The sequence below is a fragment of the Dinoponera quadriceps genome, unplaced genomic scaffold (genome assembly GCF_001313825.1).
Source record: "Dinoponera quadriceps isolate SergipeBrazil2010 unplaced genomic scaffold, ASM131382v1 scaffold248, whole genome shotgun sequence".
In the NCBI taxonomy this organism is placed as follows: Eukaryota; Metazoa; Arthropoda; class Insecta; order Hymenoptera; family Formicidae; genus Dinoponera; species Dinoponera quadriceps.
The window spans coordinates 519956-544859 of NW_014554606.1; the positions used below are offsets into that span (position 1 = coordinate 519956).

The window sequence follows — 24904 nt, forward strand, 5'->3', positions numbered from 1 at the left end:
CAATTTAGTTAGTTTCTTCCTAATTTTATGGGATTTTTATGTCATATGTAGCGTTAAGGCTCCCGTTTCCTCGATACAGGCTGCGTCGATTAACGACGTCGGAAGCGAGAAAACGCACGAACCGCAAAATTCTTGCGGATCCTGAGGACTAGGTGCGTCGAAATAAAAGGATACGTCCATATGGTGATACCTGCGATCGAGCACTTTGGTAAAATATTCCGGAAACTCTTACTTTAACGATCGATAAACAGCCGTGAAATTAATGTGACAAAGTCATGAGGAAAGATAGGCCAAAGAGGAAGGGTTGCGTGTTGCTTTTATCGATCGCTGGAAAGAGAAAGTTTCCGGAGTGTTTTGCAAATGTGATCTATCGTGTCACTTCACGCACGTATTCTTTCGATACATTTCGCTGGGATTTGAGGTAAGCCTTCTCTCGCTTCCGACATCATTAAACAAGACGACCGAGGAGCAGCGAGGAGCCTCGATTATTCACGAAATTCTTAAGCTCAACAATGATACCATTTCCAATTAGTTCTAAGAGCTTGGTGCGCGCATCGCAAGATAAAACAGTCGGGGGGTTAACGTTCCACCCGGGGGCTCGGACTTACTCGGCATTTTCGACGAGAGCGCCGTTGCTGCCTCTTCTGTTCAGCTGGCTCGCCGTGGCGATCTGACACTCCCGCGGATTGTTGCACGCGCACACGACGGGCAACGCGGAGGAATTGGGATTCGGGGAGAGCAGCAGGTCATGCTGCTCGTGTTTGATCGTGATCTCGGCATTCTTCTCGATCGGGGTGGTCGTGACGATGTACAGATGCAGGGTGCCCTTTTCGATGCAGTGCTTCACCTCGGCGTTCGGCTTACAGCTGCGCCGCACGAACCTGGCGTCATTGCCGTAGGTCCGCGTGTCCACGCACACCTCGGTGCCGTCGCGCGGCAAACGATAGAAGAACACGAACGGCCCGGGCCGTTGGGCGTGCTGCCGGCCCTGCGGATGCTGCGGTCTGTGCTGCGTACTGAGCATATACTTGCCGCGCAACTCGACGACCGGAGTGTTCGGCGGAAGGTACATGGTCGCCACTAGAAACTGCAATCGCGAGGAAGAAGGGACGCTTTAGTAGTGGAGCACACGGCCCGTGTTAACAGTCGTTGCGTGAAACTCGCCTCGGGTTCGAGATTCTCAATTATTCATTGCGGAGTTTAGACGTGAGCTTTGTTTTTTTTTCTCAGCCGAATTGCTGATTAGAAACGTAACACACATACATCATATTTCAGTGTTCAGTGTGATTATTCGCACTTTCGAGACGATCTTCGAGGGCTACGCCTATACTTCCTTCCCCTTGCGCTCCTCACGCCTCACCTTTCGAACTTAGCGACTGCGCGTAGCGGCTTAGCCTAGCCTGTGAATCGTCAATTTCGTAATACCTCCCTAAGGTGCTCCCTAATTGCTGAAATGCGTTATATCGTTGTAATTATAATGATATAAATATATCGGTAGAGAGAGAGGCACATATATATATATATATATAGAAATATATACACATAGAAGATTAGTCTCGGTGAGAATTTATCAGAAACTAAGGAACGTCTTTCACAAGTCTTACGAAGTTGACGGATGAGCGGAAGAGGCGAGGGGAAAAAAGTTGATGCGGTCTTCGAAAATCGTCCCCAAAGGTGTAAGCAATTCCGAATCCATGATATGATTCAAATGATTCATTCATTCATATATAATTCGAAATTCAGAATATGGAGCTTCGGAATTCTCGTATGGAACAAGTCTCAAGTAACGACTATTGATGGGGGCGCCTACATGCGGAGGAAACCAAGGAGAAAAACGGGAAAGCCCCGTTCCCTTTCTCCCCATCCGGGGATGACGCCTTACTTACTCTGACGTTATTACTGTGCACGTTGAGCCTGCATTTGCCAGTGGCGACGACGTTCATGTTACTCTGCCTGAGGTCGCTGTGCGTGCCGTTCACCTTGATGCTCGATATCCTGGCCCGTAACTCGGGACTGTAGTGATTCGTGACCGCCTCCTCGTATCTCTCTATCCACTGTCGCAGAGGCGCCATATTCGAGGTACCCCATCCGTCCTGCGCGTCCTCCTCCTTGTCCTCGAGGCTCATCCTCCTCTTGGCTTTGCGCTTGCCGGGGCCGCGCTTAGCCGCGGCCTCCTTCTTGCGCACCGCGCTCGACTGCCGCGGATGCGAGTCTCTTCTCTGCCGTTTCGCGACATTGTTGTTGTTGTTGTTGTTGTTGTTATTGTTGTTGTTGTTGTTCAGTCTCCGTACCTGTGCAGGAGGCGCGTCGGACTTGGAGCGCTGACGCGGAACGGACTGTTGCTGCGGAAGCGAGCGTTTCTTCTGCGTCGTCGCGTTCACGCCCACGTCCGTGTCCGCCGAGCTCGTGGACGATGTGTCGGAGGACATGTCCGAGTTGAGCAGCTCCTCGCGCTTACGCATCTGCAAGGCGCGCGCCCGCTGCCTGTCCACTCGCCGTGGCCGACACATCTCGCAGAGATACTCATCGGGAATGTTCGAACGGTCTATGCCCATACAATCTACATGTTGCCAAACTCTGTAATCACGTTTCGATTTTTCTCGATGAATGTCGTGCGCTGTGTTGTTGCACACGTGACTCTGATTAAATCGTAATTAATTCGTAACTTAATGAGTCAACGTATCGCAAATGTTATGTATACACGTGTGCGTGGTGTGTGTGTGTGTAACAATAAAGATCCAATGATGGAAAAGAGCTAATCTCAACATTCATACATTGGAAATATTAATGCGGACTTACAAGCATCGGTCACAGCAAATCATGTATCCGTCGTCGTGTTCAAAATCGCTGAAATTAATATATTATGTACATTACCATCAAATTCTATACGACAGAGCAGATACATAATTAACGTGATATCGTTATGAAAATAACCGTCTGCTCACCAAATACATCTGGTGACACTATCCTCGTCGTCACCCTCACCCTCGTTCGCAGTTTCCGTTTCCTCGCCTTCCAGTTCTGCTTCCCGGCCAGCCTCGCTACTGATAATGCTGGCCACATCATCTTCTACGTTAACACTGCTTACAACTTGAAGCACACCCATAACCCATACAATTATTAACTTCTTTGTTGATATATAATAATGTATGTTTCATCAGTGCCTGAGTACCTTCAGTACGTTAGCATGCTGGTACACTGGCCTGGGAAATGCCGTTATGGGGCAGCTACTGAGCCCCGAGAGAATTCTTTTCTAATATATTCTAAAATATTTCGAAGAAGACCTTTGATATACACCCGCACTGTGCCGTCGAAATATGAGGTTTGCCTTTAATAGCTGAACTGGTTATAATATTCTGAACTAATACATACTAATGAAAAAAATGTACACTAAAGTGTTCTTTGTAGCAAAACTGATGCAACACTGATGTAAAATTGACCAACCAAAAAAAAAAAAACAAAGTTTACTAAATTCAAATTTCGGGGAACTTTATCCTGATTGGTCAAATTTCAATTCTCATCTGATACGCCCACAAGCGCCGTTGTTCTTTTTAGGCTCCTATCAGACTACGTATTGGAGATTGAGATTGAATTCAAATTTAGCCAATCGGAATAAAATTCATTAAACTAGCGAAGATTGCGAATCGTTGACCAGGATCTTTTACTGCTTCAATTTAGTGAACTTTATCCTGATTGGTCAATGATTTGTAGTTTGCAATCCAATCCGTATTCTCCACGCATAGTCTGACGCGGGCGTTACGTCCTTATCAGACTACACATTGGAGACTGAAATGAAATCTGACCAATCAGAGTAAAGTTCACTAAACTCGAGCAATGCAGCGGTATTGGCTGCAACTATTGACAAACATGGACACGTAGAAAGTGAAAAGTTAGGATACAAGTTAGGGTACAAGTTAGCCATCCATTCCAGCGAAAAAAGAACAGACCTCTTATGTTTTGGCGCTCCGGACGGTCACAGTCGTGCGAAATTTCAAATGGATATTCGGGTGCCCGTACAGAGGGATTAACACAGGAAGATAAGGACGTCTCCGATTCCGTTGGAGGTCGCAAAACTGGAGCAGTTTCGTATAACGCCGGCGATACAAACGCACAGAAGTCGTTTTACCTGGGCAGAATATATACGGATGTTGAGAGGTAGCTGCGGAACTTCCGGCACCGTTAATGGGCTGTTGCTTCGGATGAGGCGGTGGCGACGGTGGTGGCGGCGTACGCGGCGGTGGTGCTCCGTAGTTATGGTCTTGGAGCACAAACTGGAGACACTGCAATCGAACGAGAATTTTTCTATCGAACTGTCAACAGAAGCGACGTGGATGCCACTCGATTAGATTACCGAACTAAGTATATTCGTCGGCACTATCGTTCATTAATTCGTTGGCAACGAATCTATTTCATCGAGAAATGATAGATACCTCGTATGGAGGTGGCATCCTTCTCACCGGTGACTTAGGGATGCTTTGCTCCTCTTCTTTAGACGCTCGGAACTCGATCTCGTCCCTAAAGAAGTGACATTGTTCAACACAACGTTTATCACATCCTGATCATATGTTATACTTGTACAATAACCCAAATACTTGTACAATAAACTTAAACCACCTTTGCGATCGTTCGGCACAATAATGAACATTGGCCGGACATAGCCTGGACTACACACTGCAAAGGCCTTGTTAAAGTTTGCTGTACTAGCTTAGTCAAAAAGTTCGGTTCAATTGAAAATAATAATTCTTTGGCAACCATGTCGTCTTACGTCTCAGCGGCATACAAGTATTATCAGAAGACGTTGACAAAGGATTACAGACAATGGACGGCGACAATCACTTAAATGACGAATAAAATGGTTTCTGGAAGCGATCAAGCCGAATTCGACTCAAAGGTCGAACCAAACTTTGTGACTAACGGTAATACTTGAGGTCTCCCAGAGGCAGCGGAGAGATTTCCACCTATGCATGCGGCAACATAAAACAAAAAAAAAGATAGCTACTACCACTCTGATATGGCTTCATGTCTGAGCAAAACAAAATCCTTACATGTCCTGTGGACCTTTGCGAGTCTCAGAGGTCATTACGGGTAGCAAGGTCTTAAGTTGCCCGGCTTGTTGCCTAACTTGGTGAGAGATTGGGTACTGCAAGGTAGTAACCAGCTGCTTTTGTTGTATCACCTGTTGTTGTACTTTGATAGGTGAACTTTTATGCGCCATGATGTTCGACGCTACAGTTTGCTGAGGCAGCAACGTTTTAATACTCGCCTTTTGAGCGATCGTTGACGTTGCTGGGCCCTTTAAAGCACACACGTTCGTGTTCAAGGAAGTTTTAATACCGCCACCGCCGCCAACCTTCTGGGCATGATTCCTTTGCACGGGCTTCTGCGGCGGAATCGTTTTGATGCACCCGGGTTGTTTTTGCGCGTTCTGCGAACCGATTATATTCTGTTGCTGCTGTTGCTGCGTACTCTTCATGGATGGGATGTTGCTGCTGTTCTTTTGCGCAGGTTGCTGCTGAACAGTGTTCTGGGAGTTCGCGGCTTTCATGGGATTCACCACTTTCTGCGAGGTGGTCTTCAGAGTTCCCGCCGACTGGGAACTCTGCAACGTCTGGCCCTTCGCAGATATTCCTATTCTCATCAGCGTCTGCTGCGATTGTTGCTGCTGTAGCTTCAAACTCATCGCAGTCTGGCTCCTCTGATTGTTCGGCATGGTCGTGATCACCTTCTGATGCACGTTAGTAATACTGTGACTCTTCTGAGCCTGTAGATTATTCGCGGCAGACTGCTGCTGCGGCTTTTGCACCACAACCGGTTGTTGCGACGTTTGTAACAACTGTTGCTGCAGCTGTACCGGCTGCTGTTGCGACGCAATTTGCTGCTGCTTGCTAACGGTAATCACGTTCGAGTTCTGCGGCACCTTCGGGATATTCGGCACGCTGTTGCTCTTGCAGACGTTCGTTCCGCTCTGCATCCGGTTGACAGCGTTGGCTGACACCGTCGCCAGAGTCTGGGATTTTTGCAACGTCGCCGCGGACTGCGACGACGACTTCTGATGGGGCGTCTGTTGCTGCAGACTTTGTCCGAGAGTCTGAACCTTGTGGATACCGACCACGGTGCCGCCGCACGATTTCGAAACGTTGTTCAGCGGCGTGGTCGACGACGACTGCTGTTGCCTGGCCACCACGGTAGTTTTCTGGGATCCCTGCAACTTCTGCAGGCCCTGCTGCTGCGATACCGTCTGCTGATTAGCCGAGTATTGCTGCTGCTGGATCTTATGATTAGGATGATGGTGAGCGCCGGCCAACACCTGCGACGTCACCTTCTGGTTGTTGCAGACCGACTGGGAGGCCGGCACTACCTTCTGCGAGCTCGTCGCGTTAATAGCCTGGGCCTTCTGTTGCTGCAAGCTAGCGTTGGTACGAAGGACCTTACCTTCCGCCGCTGGGCTCTGCTGAATTTTCGTCTGCGTGTTCGCGTTCGTCTGGTTGTTAGCAGCGAACTGATTCACCATCTGGCTCAACATTTGCGGCTTCTGCTGTAACCTGGACAGAGGGTTTCGTTGCACGGCACCGGACTGGTTGGCTACGACAGTCTTCACCTTGTGCAAGTTCACGGTCTGCGGCTGCTGACCGACGACACTCGACGTTTTCAGATGTACCCTCTGGATGTGGGACACAGGCGCCGCGCCGGTGGTGATGGTCTTCACCTGGTGCAACTTGTGGTGCAGGGTTGTCTGCACGTTGCTCGCTCCCGTGAGCTGCTGTTGCTGCTTGCCATGGTCCAGCTCGCCGGCCGCGGTCTGCCCTCGCAACGGCTGAGCGGCCTGCGTGCCGCACACGGCCGAGTGCAAAGGATAGACAAGGCCGGCGCTGGGAGACGGTAACGAATTGGCTAACGTCTGAGCGGTCGCCTGAGAGGTGACATCAGCCGCCGGGACGGTCTGGTGATGGCCGCTGGTGGACGACGGTAGCTTCTGCGAGATAACACGCGTCGTCAGCACCTGCGTGGTGTTCGTCCGACTCTGCATCTCTCGGGCGCCCTTGGCGACCGGATAGGTCAGCACGGTCTTGACCTGCGTGGGGAAGGCCCCCGCTACCGTCGGCACCGTCGATTCCTGCTGGTTGTTGCCGGCCTCTATCTTTTGCAACAGCTGCTGAGACTTGCCGCCGTGGCTGGTGAAGACGATGTCATCGATGCCGCCGAGGTCGTACTTGCGGTAACTCTTCTCCGCGATGGTCTGCCCCACCATGGACCTACCGAACGGACAGGTGATCAAGGGCGAGCCGAACCTTATGGGTGGCGGTGCCGATTGCAGCATCTCGCTGATCTCCTTCTTCGCCATCACCGCCCCGGCGGCCGGTTGTTCGACATTGTCCAGCTGCAGTACGAAACTCATGGTGGCTTCGGTGCTCGGCGCGTACACCTTCTTCTCTTCCGCATCCAGTACGGGCTTGCTCGCTTGGCCGGCTGTAACCTGCAACACCACTTCTCCATCGCCGTTCGCGTGCTCCTCGCGTTGCTTCTGCTGCTGTTCACCGGCCGCGGCTACCGGGGGAGGTGGGCCAGGCCCTGGGGACAGTTGCTCCCCACCGCCACCTGTTCCACCCCCCGATAGCTTGATTACCGACGGGGTCGACGTTTTGGTGGCCTTGCGAGCACGTGTTTTCCAAGTGGACACTCGAGCGAGTGAAGTGCGACCGGTCCGAGGAGAGGGGTTGGTCCTCGTCCGGAGGCCTCACCAAGTGCCTTCGATTACGGCTATTTGAGGATCGTTGACCATAGACTGCAACAGAAATCGAGGATCGTGCCGGTCATCGTCGAGTCTAACGGAAGAAGCGATCGGTTACCTCGCCGAGAAAGACGGAAGCGGTGCCCGCGAACTTTCTCGGCGAGTACACCGACAGCCCGTTGTTCGGTCGTCATCATCATTGATCACCGCAGCGCGTCATCGCGACGTCGTGACTTCTTATCTCGCGAAGAAGCGTCGAGACGCTTCGGGAACTTTTTTTTTCACCTTTGCGTTTGATCGCTTCACCCTTGGCTACGTTCGGGAAACACAACGACGGTTGAGCGAGCACTCCTCCCGCTCCGTCAGCGGAATATTATTCCTTCGGATTCACCACGGATCCAAAGGAACGCCTTAATCAAAGGCGATGATCGTGTTGTGTGTTACCCGGACGCATCCTTTTCCTTCGTAACCGATGCGAAGCGTGTAATCCCGAGTCTCTCAAACGGTCTCAATATTCGCGACGTGTCCATTTCCGACGATCGGTCGCGATCGGCACTCGGTTTCCTCGCAGCGAATGCATAAGAAATCTACTCGCATCGAGCACTTCCTCCTGCAAAACTGCATCGTTCGACGCGCGATCGGTGTTATTCGCGGCGGTGTTTGCACGCGAAAAAAAGAAAAGATGAATGAGAGACACGTTATCGCCGAGAGATAACGAATTGCGTGGAGGATTCAACGGAGCGTTCTGCTCAGCCGCTTAATTATCGCGAGCGTTCGCTCACGTTTACTGCGTGCGAGGCACGTCTCGACACATTCGTGCGAGAGCGATCGTTGGACCGATCTCTTCTCTCTCTCGTCGTCGGCGGGCCGTACTAATAACTGAGCTACTAAATATTGAAACCCGAACGTGTCTTACTCTCGCTTAGCGTTAAACGGAGAAGCATTGTGTAACATTTATCGCGCGTCGCGGATCACGGAGATCTGCAAGGAGCCGTTTTTACCCGCGCGCCTCGGCGCATCCGCAATTCGTCGCTCACGCTCGCGCTGTCGTTGAGCTGTCGGGTGACTGATTGACTGAGACGGTGAATTTTCTGAACATTAAGTAGGCACGTACGATAACATGCTAATTTGCCCGTCGTATCCGCTCGGTCACCAGGGGGATTAGACGAGGAAAACTGAAATATGAATCGCGCGATGGCGGGGTTAATGTCGGCGGCAGCGACGCCGAGTCGACAATCGATAGTTCCGATTCGATAGGATCGAGAGCTCGGAAGGGTCTCGCTCGCTCAACGTCGCGAAGTGCGCTACGGAACCAGTGTGTAACATACACGCGCAATTTGCCGCAGATATCGAACGCGCGAGGATGCGAGAGAGAGAGAGAGATAGAGGTGGGGGAGAGGGGAATTAGAAAGTACCCGGAGAATACGTGCGATTTTCAGAGTGTCTCGTCGGGCGACAGGCGAGCGCGAGAGAAGAGATTGCATCGAGGCTGGACCTTAAAAGAGCCGATTTTGCGCGCGCGCGCACGAGAGAGAGAAAGCGAGAACCTTTTCTCTTTCTCGTGACCGACTTCAAGCGCATTGTTCGAGCTCGCGGGTGCCGAGAGAGAGAGAGGGAGAGTGCCATTCCGCAAAGCAATAATCGCCACAGGCTCTAACTTCACGTTAGAAAAGAACGAAAAGAAAATATATAAAGGGATGCATTAAAAATAAAATACGGACGAAAGAGTGTATAAAAGCGTCGAATCCGTGTCTGTGCGCAAGTCTCTCTCTCTCTCTCTCTCTCTCTCTCTCTCTCTCTCGAAGCGACGCGACGAAATAAAAGTTATCGATCTTTAAGAGTACTACCGTTTGTACTCTCTCAAGTTCGAGTGTTTTGGTTGCTTCAAAAGTGCACGCGCAATATCAACAGACAGGCGGAACGGAACAATATCAATAGAGGGGGGGGGGGGGGAAGGTATGAACAGTTAAAAGCNGGGAGAAGGTATGAACAGTTAAAAGCCGAAATCATCGATCGCGTCTGCGACTGCTGCTGATTATCCGCGCGAGTCAGAGCCGTTCCTAAAACACACACAGTGATAGATCCTAGATCGCATATTTCGATGGTTTTTCTTTCAATCCGGGGCCTGGACTCAAAATATCGATTATCAAAGTCGAGATATCGATAATAAAGTCAGGGTATCGACGGATAATCGAACGCGACGCAATCTCTATGCGCAATCGTTGGAGCACCTTTTGGAGGCGGCATGAGAACGAGAATCTTAGATCCTCCCGCGTATCGTCGGTATCGTTGCTCTGTGCATCCGCTCGATGCATCGTCGGGCGAACACCGTCGTCGTCGTGGCCGCGCGCGCGGAATTAACAAGCTCTCGTGGCGGCCCGCGGCGAAGTGCAACGCGTTCCTCGCCAGCGGTGTTGGCGACGTTGCGGGCTCGCTCTCGTCGCGTTGGCAGCAATGGGGCAGCATTCGCGGCCGACCTACTTCGCGTACCTCGACCCTCGCGCATTGATTCGCGTACCAAAATTGTTCTTCGAGCAATTATTGTTCGATCACCTCCCCCCCCCCCGGGACCGCGTCCTCCGTCCCGACGTGCGCGTTTCCGAAATAGCGATCGGCCACCATATTTCGAGATCTGTCCGAAGGATCGCCGGCTACCTTTACGTAGAATCTCTATTTTTTTCTGTCGGGCGCGAGCGCTGGTCAATAATATTGCGACCTGCACACCCGGTGCTGGACCATTGCTCGACGAGGGAAGGTGACGACGCGCGTATGTCGTCGGCGTTGCAACGACGAGAGAGCACATTTCTGCATCACGCAAATCGGCAGTGAATGATGGCGCGGGCGAAGGAGCGAGTATTATGTATTTATCTGCTGGAAACAATGACCTCATCGTGTCGCGAGCGTTACCATGAATTATTTACGATCGCGCGGGGAAACTTCTTTGTTTCCCCCGAGCTAAGTCGTTAAAGTGCAACATGGTGAGTTCAGGTATATTATTATTATTATTATTATTATTATTATTATTATTATGCGCTCGAAACGCGACGATTCGAGAGAGAGAAATACAGAACGATATCTCCGGTCGGTCAAACGAGTGTCTCGAGTTCCTGCTAACGCGACAAACCGAACGAATAAAAGCTCGGCCAACCTTTTCCACACCGGATCTCCCGACTCCATCATCGTATACTGGAATATATTTTTTATCCCGTAAATAAAAATCATTGTTATTATTAGTATTATTATCCCACGAAATCCAGATATTCGAATACCGCGAGAGCTCCTTGGCATGCGGCTGGAAGGAATCGAAAGCTCCTTCCTTCTCGTGTCTTCCCTTCTCACGTTTACCATGAGGAGACGGCATCTCATTGGCCATCGGTATACGTTGCATGAAAACTCGATCGCTGATAAAATATCGATGCGCGCGCGCGCGCGAGTACCCAACGTACTCTCCTGCAGCTCGTCGCGGCACGTTATTCCGCTCGCGGCGCTATCAATCGAGCGTCGCTGCCCGCCTCGTTGTCGGCCGCTGCCGTTTACAGCGGGTCGGTCGCTCGACACTTCCGCTGACCCTTTCGGACGCTCTGTCTCTCTCTCTCTCTCTCTCGGTCGGCGTATTATACAGGAAAACGGTGTTGCTCTCTCGCCTCCCTGCGGGTCGCGCGTGCGCAACTCCGCGGCGCGCATTCCGCCGCCGTGTAGCCAACCAACCTGATTATAAGCGACCGTACGCCGCACCGATGTAACCCGCCACGGTACAAACGTCACGGGCAGGGCCGTCGATAGCCCGGAGATGGCCGCTTTTTTCAAGATGTCGGTCCGCTCCAACTTTTCGCCTCAAACTGGCCGCCCACTTAATCCGACGGCAATTTTTCTGTCTTTCGATTACGCGTGCAGCGGAATTTGCGGATACAAGTGTGCGAGAATAAGTTTACTCCCGATACTCGGACGGATTTGTCGAAATAATATAATAATAATAATAATGATGTTTAAAAAGAAACCCTTTAGCACGCAACACAAAATAATAATAATAACATCTATGAAATATTCCTACGTAAAATTCTCGCCCTCTCCTCGATTCAAGGATATAAGGCGTACGAGCACGCACTTTGTACGGCGAACGGATGAATTCTTTAAAACAATAGAGCCATCGGTCCACGGAAAGGAAATACTTCAATATTTATTGTTGAATACCGAATGTGCCGCGAACGTGAGGGAAGAATCGCAAATTCGCGGTATTGTTCGAGGGTGCGCGAACCGCTGAATCCGTCCCTGCTCGCAACACACAGGTTGCGGTGACGGGGGGATAGAGGCGAAGGTGCAGCGAGTTGGAGAGAGAGAGAGAGAGAGTGAGAGAGAGAGAGAGGGGAGTGGGCACTTAATGGCGAGTATGCATATACATGTAAATCGCGTGTCAACCTGGGCTATCTAATGATTCCAATATTATCCGCAGTAACCGCGGGCAATGTAAACTAATCCACCCCTCCCTCCCTCTCTCCCTCCTTCTGTTCGTCCGTCCGCCACCCAGCCGCTGTTAAAGATGCAATATTAAAGCATCTGGATTGCAGATCACGGTGAACTACCGGCGAAACGGAATATTTAGTTACACCGTATATATACAGGACCTTGTCCCCCCGGGTTATCTTCGAATTTGCCGGAAAGCACCTCCACCGCTATCTCGAACGAGATCAACTCAACCGTCCCAGTCGCGAGCCTCGGCTAATTTAATCAAGACGCACTTAGTATCTCGATCGAGATCCGACAAGTTGCGCCGTGACTGACTGGAGATATCTACAAATTAAGTTTCGCTCGTCGGAAGAGCGGTCCTCCTCTTCTTCCTCCTCGGTGAGGAGTTTTAATGCGACGCTCGATTAACCGGTATAAGAAACCCGAAGGGATCTCAGCGCGCAGGGCCGCCGGAGATGGCCGCTCGGCGCTTTCGGGCAGAAAGTCGCGGAAAATGCGCGCTTTTTTAGCAGCCCGGCCGTCGGAAAATATCGATTGCGCGGTGGCGAGGCAGGCGGGCAGATACGCGTCATCTAGATACTCCGGGGTATATAGTGTGTATTCAGCTACTACCCGTGCCACGCGCTCGCCCTGCGCACCCCCGCAGCACCTCTCTCAGCCTCTCGCTCGCTTGAGCGAACGAGCGAGCGCACCTATGACTAGTTCCACGCCGTTGAATAAACGTTCCGTTTCTCGGTCGCTCTCACTTCTTCCCCGCCGCGTAGTGTCCCTCCCCCCCTTCCCCCCGTCTCTCTCGGCACGCTGCTCGCTGTCTCTTCCTCGCCGCTTCCCTGTTCCCCTCCTTTCCGCCGCCATGCCGATGGCGTGCGAGCGAGCGAGCGCGCACATGAGAGAGTACACAACGACGCGCAGTGAGCCGTACACAAAGGCCCGATTGCCGGACACCCGGTGAAATATGCCAGTCCCCCGCCAATAACCGGTATCTCTCTCTCGCGTTGCCCTCTCTTCACTTTTGCGCTGTCTTCGCTGCGCGAGTTCACGGAGCGGCGGTGGGATCGTAGAGAAGAGGCCGGCGGGGACGGTCGGGTAAGTCGTGAAGAAGCGGTAACCAGAAAGAAAGGGAGGAGGAGCGAAGGGTGAGAGGAGAGCGAACGAGTCGGTGGAAGTGTAGAGACACGAGAGAGACAATGTGACGCGGAGAGCTGGATACTGATGCTACTATAGTAAGAGCGAGCGAGGGAGAGAGAGAGAGAGAGAGGAAGAGGGGAAGAAAGAGTGTTTATTCAATTAGTTTGCTTAACGTTTCGCGATTGCTCGCTGAGGCACAGGGCGGAACGAATAATAGCGCGATCCCGATTGTATTTTCGTTGCATCAAAGCGGAGTTCCAGAGTGGACATTTGTGTACCAGCAGTTTATAGAGGATCAGATGGATCGCGTTAGAAACACGCGCCGGGGAGCGCGTCCGTTCCAATCGACGAAATATCATTCAATTAGACGGAGTAGCATGAGGTCGTTTCAGGGGACACACCGTCGCGCGCATCGTCCTCGTCGTCGTTTCGGCAGACGTCCGACAACGTTGTTTTCATTGCATAGATGTGAGGCAGACTCGATCGAAGATAAGCGGTGTTGCAAGAGGTAAAGCTAGGTGAGTTTCTAGGGCGGCCAATGCGACGCCGCGAGGTTAGCCGACGTCACCGTGCGAAAATCGTGCCTCGAAAATCAGCGACGTCGGTCTAAAAATGCCGCCGCGACACCGCGCGATACGCCCGCGTAAAAGTGGATGCACCACGCTGAGCGAACGAACGACCAGCGAATGTGTGATATGATTGGTATATATTCGCGTCAAAATGCGCACGCATGAACCGTCTTTGATAAATCACCTCATCATTAGCAAATCGGCCCGAAACGCTCGAATTCGCCACGGCGTACACGCACGTCTCAAATTGTAACGACGAAAATTAGCATTCGCCGAAAAATTGTCATCCCTCGTTCATTCGCTCAGTGCGACACTCAGCTTTATCATGGCAACCGAGATCGAGCATCGTTCAATACCGAACTAGGAGGAAACCCGTCAAGAACTATATTGCCGCGTCGGCTAAAGTCGAATCGAATTGGAATCGAACCCGCGCGGTTCGACTAAGGTCGAGAGTGAACTCGATGGTAGTCGCACGCTCGCGCGACGACAAGTCGAGGTGAAATTGTCGAGATCACGCGAACCCCCCGTTTTTTCTCGGTCGTTCTAACGAAGAATCAACGAAGAATGATCACAACGTAATCTCGGACGCGGCTCGCGAGCCGTCTTTCGAAACGCAATATAGAAGCGCGGTTTGGAAAGATGCGCGCGTATAATGGACGACGAGGAGCGCGCAGTAGTGATTGCGGACGGGACTCGCAGCAGCATTCACGCCGCAAGTAGTTACCGTGAAACGTGGTACGCCGCTGCGATCGCCGTTTCGTCGCGTCTTCTCGTGTACACGCCGCGCGCTCTAAAGAGAGAGAGAGAGAGAGAGAGATTCCTCCTCCTTTCCAACTGCACTCCGAGCTACGTCTTTTGCATTCAAAATGAGGTAAATGCACACTCGGTTGTTGGAAAGGAAAAAGAGCGGGTGGAGGAAGGGGAAGGAAATCTAAGGAAAGAAGTACGGAAAGCGCAGAGCTCGGCAAGAGAAATGAACCCATCTATCGTCGTGTTTTACGCAAGAACGAATCTGTTACCTGTTGAAGTATAATTTATAATATTTCCTGCCCTCCCCCTTCTCCCCCGAGTCGTCTTGGGTTATCCGAATATCGTATAGATTTCGTCTTGATTTGCATTAGACTCGAATAACGATTGATATATATACGCGACGATATCGCGTATATTATGGAAACGGATCGGTTTTCGACCGGGTGCAGAGTTCACGAGTCCCTTCCTCGTCGAGCTCGCCGAAGTTTCACGGAAAATGGGATTCCTTTCGTTGGATACCACGACGACAACGTCTGGGGGCGACGACAAGGTTTGTTCGATACGCGACGATGCCGCGCGAACGAATCGCGGCGGCGCGTTATAACGTGGGTGTCCCAGAGAAGAAGAACGGGGGGTCGAGAAACGACGACCCGGCATTGTGCGCCTCCGCTATTACATCCAAGGTTACCCTCGACGAGTCGTAAACTCTCCTCTCTTACTCGTGCCATTCTTTCGCTCTCGTGCATCAACCCTGTTCCGTCTCGCGATACGGAACGATATTCCGCAACATCCCGATAACACACGATGGACGTATCGTTCGCGTCTCTTTAAAGCTCGCCTGTTTTTTTAACGAACGCGTACGCAGACGAAGATCACGGAAGCTGTCGAAATCAGCAACACGTACGGCCATTTATTCCTCGTCGTTTCTCTCCTTAAAGATTACAGCGCGCGCGTTTAGCTTCGACAGCGCGTTAAAATTATCACGAAGCGCCGGAGCGAGCGGAAAACGTAGCGGAGAAGGAAGTACTCACGCAATCGCGTAATGTGAACTTTCCGAGACTCTCTCTTTCTCTCTCTAACTTCCTCTCTCTTTTCATTCTAGCTCATTCCGCGATAGAGAGGGAGGGAAAGAGAGGGAGAGCGAAATGCGCCGAGTGAGAAATAGAAAGATAGTCACGCGAGAAAACATCCGCCGATGAGGAGGAACGCCGTCGAAAGAAGGTTGACATCTTTCGTACGTGCGTCGCTCTCGTAAAGTATATACGCACGCACATTGATGCACGCGCGTCCATTACGTCGCGCGCGCTCGCGAGCGCACGTGATCGTCCAGCCTATTACGCGGCGCAATAAACGTGCGCGCTCCTCACGTGAGCGGCGAAGCGTTAATAAAGAGACGCGCCAACGGACGACCCCGTCGAACAATTACGGCGCGCGACACAGTATTTTTTTTTCTCTCTTCTTTCCCCCTTCTATCCCCCCCCCTCATCTACCGGCTAACGGCGACTCGCCGTTTCGCAGCGCGCGGTCGCGTTCAATTCCGCGCGACACCAGCATTTGTCCGATCCGCGCTTCCGTTGCCCGCGCGCGTCTAGCGGACGGCTTAATTTATGATGCTGCGAATGAACTAATTCGCGTGGACGATTCGCGGATTCCTCGCGAGCGACCGACCGACGGCCCGCGTTTCTCTCGTCGTTTTTCCTTTCGTGAAAACCGCAAACACCGGTATTTACAGTCGAATCTTGCGTTTCACATCGTCTCAGGTTCATTTTCAGATGCTCCCTGCAGCCGATGCGGCGTCTGAAGATGAGACGACGTTGAAATAGGCGATTGGACTGCGAATAGGTCGCGCGGCGAACGAGGGAAAAAGGGTGGGGGGGGNAGGGTGGGGGGGGGGAGAGAGAGAGAGAGAGAGAGAGAGAGAAAGAGAAGGAAGGAAGAAAGGAAAAAAGAGTCGGAAGTTCGCAAGAATAATGTGAACCGGCAACAACGTACGAACCGCACACTCTCCGCGCAATCGCGGAACCGATAACGCGCGTCCATGTCGTTACAGACTCGTGCGAGTTTCCGCTCATCGCCCGCGTATTTCGTATTCCGAGAGGGCAGCGAGGAAGATTCGCGAACGAGACGTATGTATCGCGTGTACGCTGCCAGCAGAGACCCTCGGGGGAGACCTTCAGTTCCTCCGGGACAGAGGGGGAGGAGCGGAGGGGATTTAAATCACGCACACGATAAAGGTTAATTGCGGCAGGCGTTAATTACTTTTACAGTTAAGCCGCTTGAAATGCGTGCGACGACCGGAGTCTCGTTCGACTCGATTATCGATTCGCGATAATCGATCTCTCTCTCTCTCTCTCGCACGATAAACGCTGCCTATCGATTGTCGACGCGCGCTTCCGTCCGCGCGTATGACATACTTTATCCGCTTTTGTTATATTCGACAAATATGGATCCGAACCGATAAGCGTCGCGGACGATAACGTAGCACCTTGATTTCATCGTTCCAGGAGATGGGGCGACGAAATGAGTTTATCGCAGCTGCTCTTATCGTCCAAGGGTTGACGCGACGGCAGGGTCGAATGCAACAGAAATGTCATTATCGCGTAACCCGTCTTGCTTTCTGTTATCGCGCGCGCCAGCGTAAATGCATATTTGCGTTTTAAATGCATATTTGTGTTATCGTAGCACGAGGCCGTCGTACGAAACCTACCGGTGTTGCCGGTAATATCGTTCCGAATATATAATACCGCATTTCGCTACTTTCTTTTTACAGTCGACGGGAATAATCGATAATTTATCTCCTCTGCTTTACGCGAGAAAGAGAGAGAGAGAGAGGGGGGGGGGGAAGATTTTACAGATGATTAATATATTTGAGGCAACCGGATTGCGTTGGATAATTAACCGAGTATTCGATATCTTAACATGACGTGTTGCAGCGTGTCGTGATTACGTAATCGCGGTTACGAAAATATAATCGATACGAGAGAGAGAAGGAGAGAGATTAGAGAGCGCATATATAGTGTGCGACTCGACGGCTAATTTCGCGAAACACGTGCCAAAGACCGTCCCGGTGCAGCCGGTGCGCGATTATTACGAATCCGCGACGTCAGAGAAACGCGCTGCACGCGCCATTAATAAATTCTGATGTCATCCTGAAGCAACGCATCGCGGATCCTTGCGCGCAGCTGGATCAGCGCGCGTACAAAAGCGCATAGCTGCGCTCTATACGATACTGTAAAGATGGAGGAAGGAGGGAGAGAGAGAGAGAGAGGAGAGAAGGGGGGTTATGTATCGCGCACGATTTTTGTTACTGCAGATTGCGCGCTAGTTTCTTCTTATTGCGTGTATGCATATTTTGCCGATATAAAAATTTTACTCTTATTCACCTTGACGAGTTTCGGCGGTCTCGTTGAAGTCGAGTAAAGATTGCGTGAATGTTACGATTTAACGGATGGATGGAGAGAAGAATGAAGACAGTGATAAATATCATCGGCGATTATTTCGTTATGAAAATGGCGCGTTAGTTTCTTACTGTTCGTGTTTCGTCGATATTGAAATTTCACTCTCATTCAACTTCACGAGTTTCGCGCTATCGGTGGTCTTGTCAAACTCGAATGAAGATTACGGAGGTATTTACGGTTCGCGTCGTCGTCGTCGAGTATTCCAACGAGAGACACGTATCGGATACGCGTTTCCCGCACGAGTAATCTGTCGCGGCGATTCAAACGCGTTCTCCTCTCGACTGCTAATAAAGACCAGCGCAACTGTTTCTTCCGCAACTCGGTTATCCCTGATAACGCGTGTTTGTTTACACACCGGTACAGTTGACTGATATCGCGCGTGACGAAAGAACGAGGCAGATGCAACGTGACACGAGTCCCATCGTACAGATAAAACTGCAGCGCCGGACCGCTTTGATTGTAATCGAAGAGCGAGATTCCCGAGATTTATCGAGTTTGAACGCGAGGCGAACTTTTTTTTAATCGCCCTCGGAACTTGCTTTCCCCTCTCGCGAATTAGACACAAACTTCGTTGCAATGAAAAAGGAAACAATAAAATTTCGTCAAGGAATAGAAGAACATTCACGTTCATTCATTAACATGTTAATTCATTAACGTATGAAATTATGAAAACATGGAGCATCGCTGAATTCTACACGGTTTAAAAATTCCTGTATAGACGCTGATTGTGTTTAACTGCTAGCTTGTTCTCCGATATTGCGGACTCTTCTTCACAGTAATTTGATATTTAAACATTACGTGCCGTGTGCAATTTCCATGAGCCTTTAGTTTTTAATTATATATCCGATTGTCATAATTTATATACTAATACATCTTGTAACCTTTTTTCTCTATCTACGGTATTTCTGTGTAATCGTGTATAGTAAAAGATACGTTAATACAAATTATTATCATTAAAAAATAATCTCTCTCTCTCTCTCTCTCTCCCTCTTACTCATTCTCTCGCATGACACGAGAATCGGACGATTACAGCTCCGTGCACGCGCGAGTCTCGATAACATCTCGCGTAGTTTATAAGACGCTTAAAGCGGGGCACCGTGTAATTCCGCTCACGGAAGGACTCTACACAGTGTACAACGTCGGCTTCGATCGGTGTAAATCGATCTCGGCATCCCGTGCGTAAGCGATCGCCTTGCGCTCGCTCGCTCGTGAAGGGGGGAACACGAGACACCGCCGTGGAAAATCCGTCCGGCGGAGAATCCTCCTTTGTCGTTGGCGCGCGTCGCATTCGCCGGAGACACTCGACGCGAGCAAACGATCAATTACGGCGGGCTATCTCGGGTATAAATTTCGATATCGCATTTCGAAGGACGGGGGGAAGCAAAACGAGACCGGAAGAATAACGTTCGCTGTCCGAGTCGCAACAAGAAGCTGTCGTCGACGTCGTCGTCGTCGCTGCGGTCGGTCGATCAATTTGAATCCGGACGCCGTGGCCGGCCCTTAAATGGTGGTTTAATTAGATCGAGCGCCGGGAAATTGGACCAGTCGCCTCCGCCGAAGCATATACGGGCGCGTCTCTCGTTCGTCCAGGTAAATGACCTATCGGTCGGATAGTTGCACGCGGAATAATCGACGGTAACGATCGTCGACCAATAAAAAAGAAGGGAGGAGAGGAGTTCTCTCTTCCGCGCTCAGTTTCTCGACCACCGTGTGACGTTGCGGTTTCGCACGACATCGTGACCCCACGGTCTCACGACGGATGATCCGCGAAATTACGGGTTCACCTCGATGCTTGCCCGTCTCGTCTACGAGCGAGCGCTCTCCGAGAACTTCTCCCGAAGTATCGCGCGCGCTCGAATTTTCCTTCGGCAAAAAGTCCAGCCGTTTTTCTTTTTCGTCGGTGAGAACGGAACGCCTTCCCGAGAGAACGAATCTCCACCCTCGTCGAAAATGCGTCTCGTGAGAAGGAGGAGAGGGAGCGAAGGGAGAGAGTGAGGGAGAGAGACGAAAGAAGCAGTGTCCGGAACATTTTCGAGGTTAGGAAACCGAATCGCGACCACCAGGCGCGTCCGCGCGCTGCCGCGAATTGACCAATCGCGACGATATAGGATTATAGCTAAAGGGGCGCGCTGATTGGTATTTGCATGATTCATGAATTATGGAGCGCTCGTTTTAAAAGTCAATCGGCCGACGACTCACGGCTTCGCCACAATTAGGAACCGACGGAGGACGCGAGAGCGGCGAAACTCTGGACGATGACGGCCAGAAATGCAGTTATCGATTGGCCACGACGACGAAACGGCCGAAACCCGTGCGCGGGTTAAGGTTAAACCCCGCGCGAGCGTGCCGGGGGAGGGAGGAAACCTCGCGCGCGCGATAACCTTCGACCGCCTTCGGCCGCTGACGCGCTCCGTGCCGGGGAATGCTCTCTCTCTCTCCCGGGAAACACTCTTTGTTTCGCGCATGACTCTGGGTAACAGAATTACAAAACGATGCGCATCGCCGCATGACACATATGCAATCATGTTGCCGTAACACAATCATCCTGCATTTCGTCTCCGGGAGAGACACGCAGCGGCTCTCTCTTTCTCTCTCTCTCTCTCGTCCTAACGGAGATAACGCGTTTGCACGTACCGCCCTACGCGCCGTGAATCGCAGGTTAGATAACGAGGCGCAATTAGCAAACGGTCAATTAGCGCGTTTAATTCTGCGGCAAGTGTCACTCCCATCTCGGACTCGTGCGGGAAAACGAATCTGCGGGAGATTACTCGTAAAAGGACCACTGTGTTGTCTCGAGAGCTCGGCTCAGACCTCGGCTGTGCGCGCACGTCGTCGTCGCTTGTTTGCTCGCTCGCTCGTTCGTTCGCTCGCACGATCGTCAGCCCGCGCGACTTCCTTCCCTTCGCGGTCGATATGATTTCACCTCGCGGCATGGAACACCATCACATCGCCGGGCAGCCCGTCGCTCGCCCACACCGAGAGAATTTTGCCCGCCGACCGAGTGTGTGCCGCTTCGCGAGAAACGCGCTCGCGCGATACAATTCGATTATCGCGGCGGAAAGCGAGAGAGAGAGAGAGAGAGAAAGAGAGAGGGAGAACGAGCGAGCGAGCGAGCGAGTTTCGATTAAGAGCATTTCGCTATTGGCTGCGTCGCGAAAACTACGATCGAGTTATCTACACGCACACACACGTACACACACGTCATAGAGAGTTTGCAACACTTCTTTTGTTCTCTTTTTTTTTTTCAATTTCAAATCTCGCAACGCATCCGCACCCAATAGGAGAATCTGTTTTCTGCTGATTCTGTAGCGCCAGAACAGAAGTGACTTTCACCAAGCTTGGATTAATCTAATCGACGATTTAAAATTGCCGTCAGTCAAGCATTACCCGCTTCATCTTGTGCTAACGCAGACGGAAATGATTAACCCTTCAAGTATTGTTGATCGAAACGAATCACAGACAACTGGAAACTGTTGTCCGCGATTCCTGGTATCATTCGTCGATCAGTTTAATCTGAGATTGGTGAAAGTCACCCTAGATCGGTTAATTTCAATCAAGTAAACCCGAGACGTCGGCTCAATTCGTCCCCACTAGGTCAAGTTTCAATCCTCAATCCCCGATCCCGAATCTGATAAGGGGTTTCAGAGGATGAATTTTCCCATCGGCTACCGGATGTGTTCCGAGTTTCGTCGAGTGTGTCGAAAGTGATGTAACCCTCTCTCTTACCACTGATCACACACGAGTCGTAATCGAGTTGTACACGCTAAGCACCCGTATTTGTTGTTACCCAAATGGTCGAGAGCAGTGGGGGAGGGGAGATTCGGATGTGCCGATCGTTAATTGATTCGTGCGTAAACGTGGCCCCGCATGATGCGCGCGTAACGCAGTTAAGCGAATCGATATCGTTTTAATCGAACGCACTCGGGCCGATTAGCGATCTACCAATTAACCCTCCGATTTCCACTCCAGTGGCGAGATCAGCCGCTGCAAATCGCAAGCCCCCTCCCTCCCGTCCGCCTTTGTCGCTGCCGCTGATGTTTCGAAAACTAATAGCTGACGTGCGTGGATCGCGCGCGGGGGATTCGTCGATAAATTCACGAAGCTCCGTTTGTTGGGGCGCACCGGCGAGATTCAGCGCGGCGGATCACCTCGCCGAGTTTACATCCAATCGTCGGAGTGTCGAATAGGGCGGGGGAGGATTCCGCTTCAAAGGGAAAAAAAACGCGTCGTTGCGTACAGCAGCCACGGCATTTTGACTACAGATACGCGCTGATCACGCGTGCGCAAAGCGACGTTTCGTTAATATCCCATTTCCGGCGTATCGCCACGGCGCGCGCGGCAGCGAGAGTTCAAGTCAGCCGTGCCGCGCGATCTAAAAATAGGATATAGATCCGCGCGGGCGGGATGTAAACCCGGGAGGAGCGTGTCTTCTCGTGTGCGATATGTTTCGCGGGATGATTCTCGAAATCGCGCGCGTGCGCGTGTAGTGCGAGAGAGAGAGAATGAGAGAAAGAGAAAGGCGTTGAAATTGCGGGACGGAGCGGAAACGGAACCGTCGTCGGGTATTTGGTATCGGCACCATTGCTTTCGCGTTCCATCCGTCGGACGGATCCCATCGAATACTCGCGCGATTCGCCGCGTTCGAAGCGCTGCCTTCGCAGAGACAGACCGCATTCCGAACCCTCTACCTACTAATACCGATCTCCCTGCGCGATAATACACCAAATACATGAAATACGTGATCGAACGGCCGCGGTTTAAAGCCAAACGCGCTTCTTGTACGTGGCTTTCGTATGTAGCGACGAGCGAGGAAACTTAGAAGCGGCAGCAGGGGAAGAGAGGGGAGGGACAGAGGGAGGGAGAGAGAGGAAGAACACGAGAGCGGCAAGAGAGAAAATAGGAGAGACAGGAGAGTACGATTGGAAGGGATCACGCGTTCATGAAAGGATCGCTAAAAGGTGGTCTCCGTAAACGGGCGGCCGCGGGGGAGAGAGAGAGGCAAGAGGAATCAGGGGACGACGCGTGAGCAGGGCGAACCGCGGCAATATGGCCGCCGCGTCGAGACGAGAGCGCCTCCTGGCAGCGCATTTTTCTATTCCCGCCGTGTGTGAAATTGGTTTTCGACTCGGTCGTCCAAGTCGTCGCGAACACCTTCCGGACGAATCAATCGATTTTCTTCGATCCGATCGAGATGCACACGATCGACGCGATCGACACTGGCGTTCGAAGTCGCCCGACGCGACTTTACGGTCCCTTCTTTTTGGCTCGACTAGGTTGCATTTTTTACCGTTAGAAGGAAGCACGTATGTAAATCTAGCGATCGAGAGAAAAGGAATGGAGTTTCAGTACTGATTCGATTGAAAAAGAAAAAAGAAACCATCGATACGCTGAAAAAAAGAGATATAAATAAATGAGAAAATGGGGGAGGGAGGGGGGAGCGACGCCAATCGAAATCACACGCAATGTCTTCTGCGAACGGTGGTATCTCTTCCTTTCGCAACTATGATGATTGTTTACACAATATTATGTTGACAAAGCGCGTCCGTTGATAACAGAACGAAGCAGGTTTTGACAAATGTGCTCCCCCCTCCCTCCTCTCGAGCAAATAACTTAACAAATCTCTCTTGGAAATCCAGCTACGTGCAATGAACGTTTCTACTTGACATCAGGATGGCCAGAGAGAATGATGGAGGGATCTGTGCCTGCACTAGGTAGAAATTGCAAGGACGTTTGCTTTTACAACGGGGCAGCTTTGTATGCTAATAAAGTATTATCCCTTATTGTCACACTGTGATTTCGCACTTCTTTCCCCTGGCTCCCCGTATGCCTTCTCTTACCTTTCCAGGCGCACTTGAGAAAAGTTTGCCTCCAGAAAGTTTCAAGTATTCGCCCGAGATACGAGACAGATGGTTTAATATTTCTATTCGTGGCAATTGTCAGAAGTCGATCACAGCCGAGAGAGATGGCTCTCCGAGTCGCAGGGAGATTGAAAACCGACTGATGAGCGAGGGGAAATATTTGATTCTGGAAGGTAAACAGATCGGGCACGAATTGACAACTGCTGCTGCTCATCGACTAATGGTAGCGCGTTACAAAAGATACCGTTCAAGTGTTACCTATCAGTGCTCCTCTTGGTGGTAAAAACGGCGGACCGATACAAATAAACTCTGACGATATGGAAAAAAAAAAGAAAAAAAAGAAAAATTCAGAAGTCATTTTTCCCAAATCGAGAAAGAGAGAATATAGGTAATATCATGCGTCGAATGCGGTCGTGCATGGCGGTTTCTCTTTCGGATAATCGAAGCAAACCCGCGCGACCGCCGTCGACGAGAGACCCATGAAATCGAGTCGGCGCGACTCCTTCGGCGGAAAACCAGCCGGAGGTTTCGACGCGGCGACGATACGTCGTGTGCTTGACCTGCCCTCGCTCACCATTTTACCAGCCATTGTTGCCACCATTCGGGACGAAAAATTGCGGACACGGAGATACGTATACAGAACGGGGAGAATATCTGTCGCGGTAGCCGAGGACGAGGGAACTCGGCGACGTGGCGGACGTCGCCACGGCCACCGTCGTCGCGGGTCCCCCGATGTCGGGTCACCCGTGCCAGGCCGATTTCCTACTGCGCGGGGGACCGAACTTTTTTTTTGGTTAAGTACGACACGCTCATACGCGTCGCTTTCCCGTTCGATCTTCGCCGCGATTTCCCGACGGAGAGGACACGCGAAGGCGTGCGCGAGGTCGCGATCCGTCGAGCACCAGCCGTGGGGCCCACGACGACGCGTACGACGGCTGGAAGCGACGA

General features: G+C 51.4%; 1 protein-coding gene across 5 annotated transcripts in view; it reads right to left on the reverse strand.

Moving 5' to 3' along the window:
- The window catches only part of LOC106752340, a 32756-nt gene that overhangs the window by 7436 nt on the left and 416 nt on the right, over window positions 1-24904 (reverse strand). For 4 of the 5 annotated variants that reach the window (XM_014633972.1, XM_014633974.1, XM_014633971.1 and 1 more), the window contains exons 2-8: window positions 5046-7783; window positions 4431-4515; window positions 4127-4280; window positions 2946-3090; window positions 2800-2847; window positions 1887-2577; window positions 609-1087 (exon numbers count right to left, since the gene is read on the reverse strand). In XM_014633972.1, coding sequence (XP_014489458.1) covers window positions 609-1087; window positions 1887-2577; window positions 2800-2847; window positions 2946-3090; window positions 4127-4280; window positions 4431-4515; window positions 5046-7396 — 3953 coding nt within the window. In that variant the 5' untranslated portion in view covers window positions 7397-7783. The remainder of the gene's footprint in view (window positions 1-608; window positions 1088-1886; window positions 2578-2799; window positions 2848-2945; window positions 3091-4126; window positions 4281-4430; window positions 4516-5045; window positions 7784-24904) is intronic. The other variant, XM_014633973.1, reaches the window with a different exon arrangement.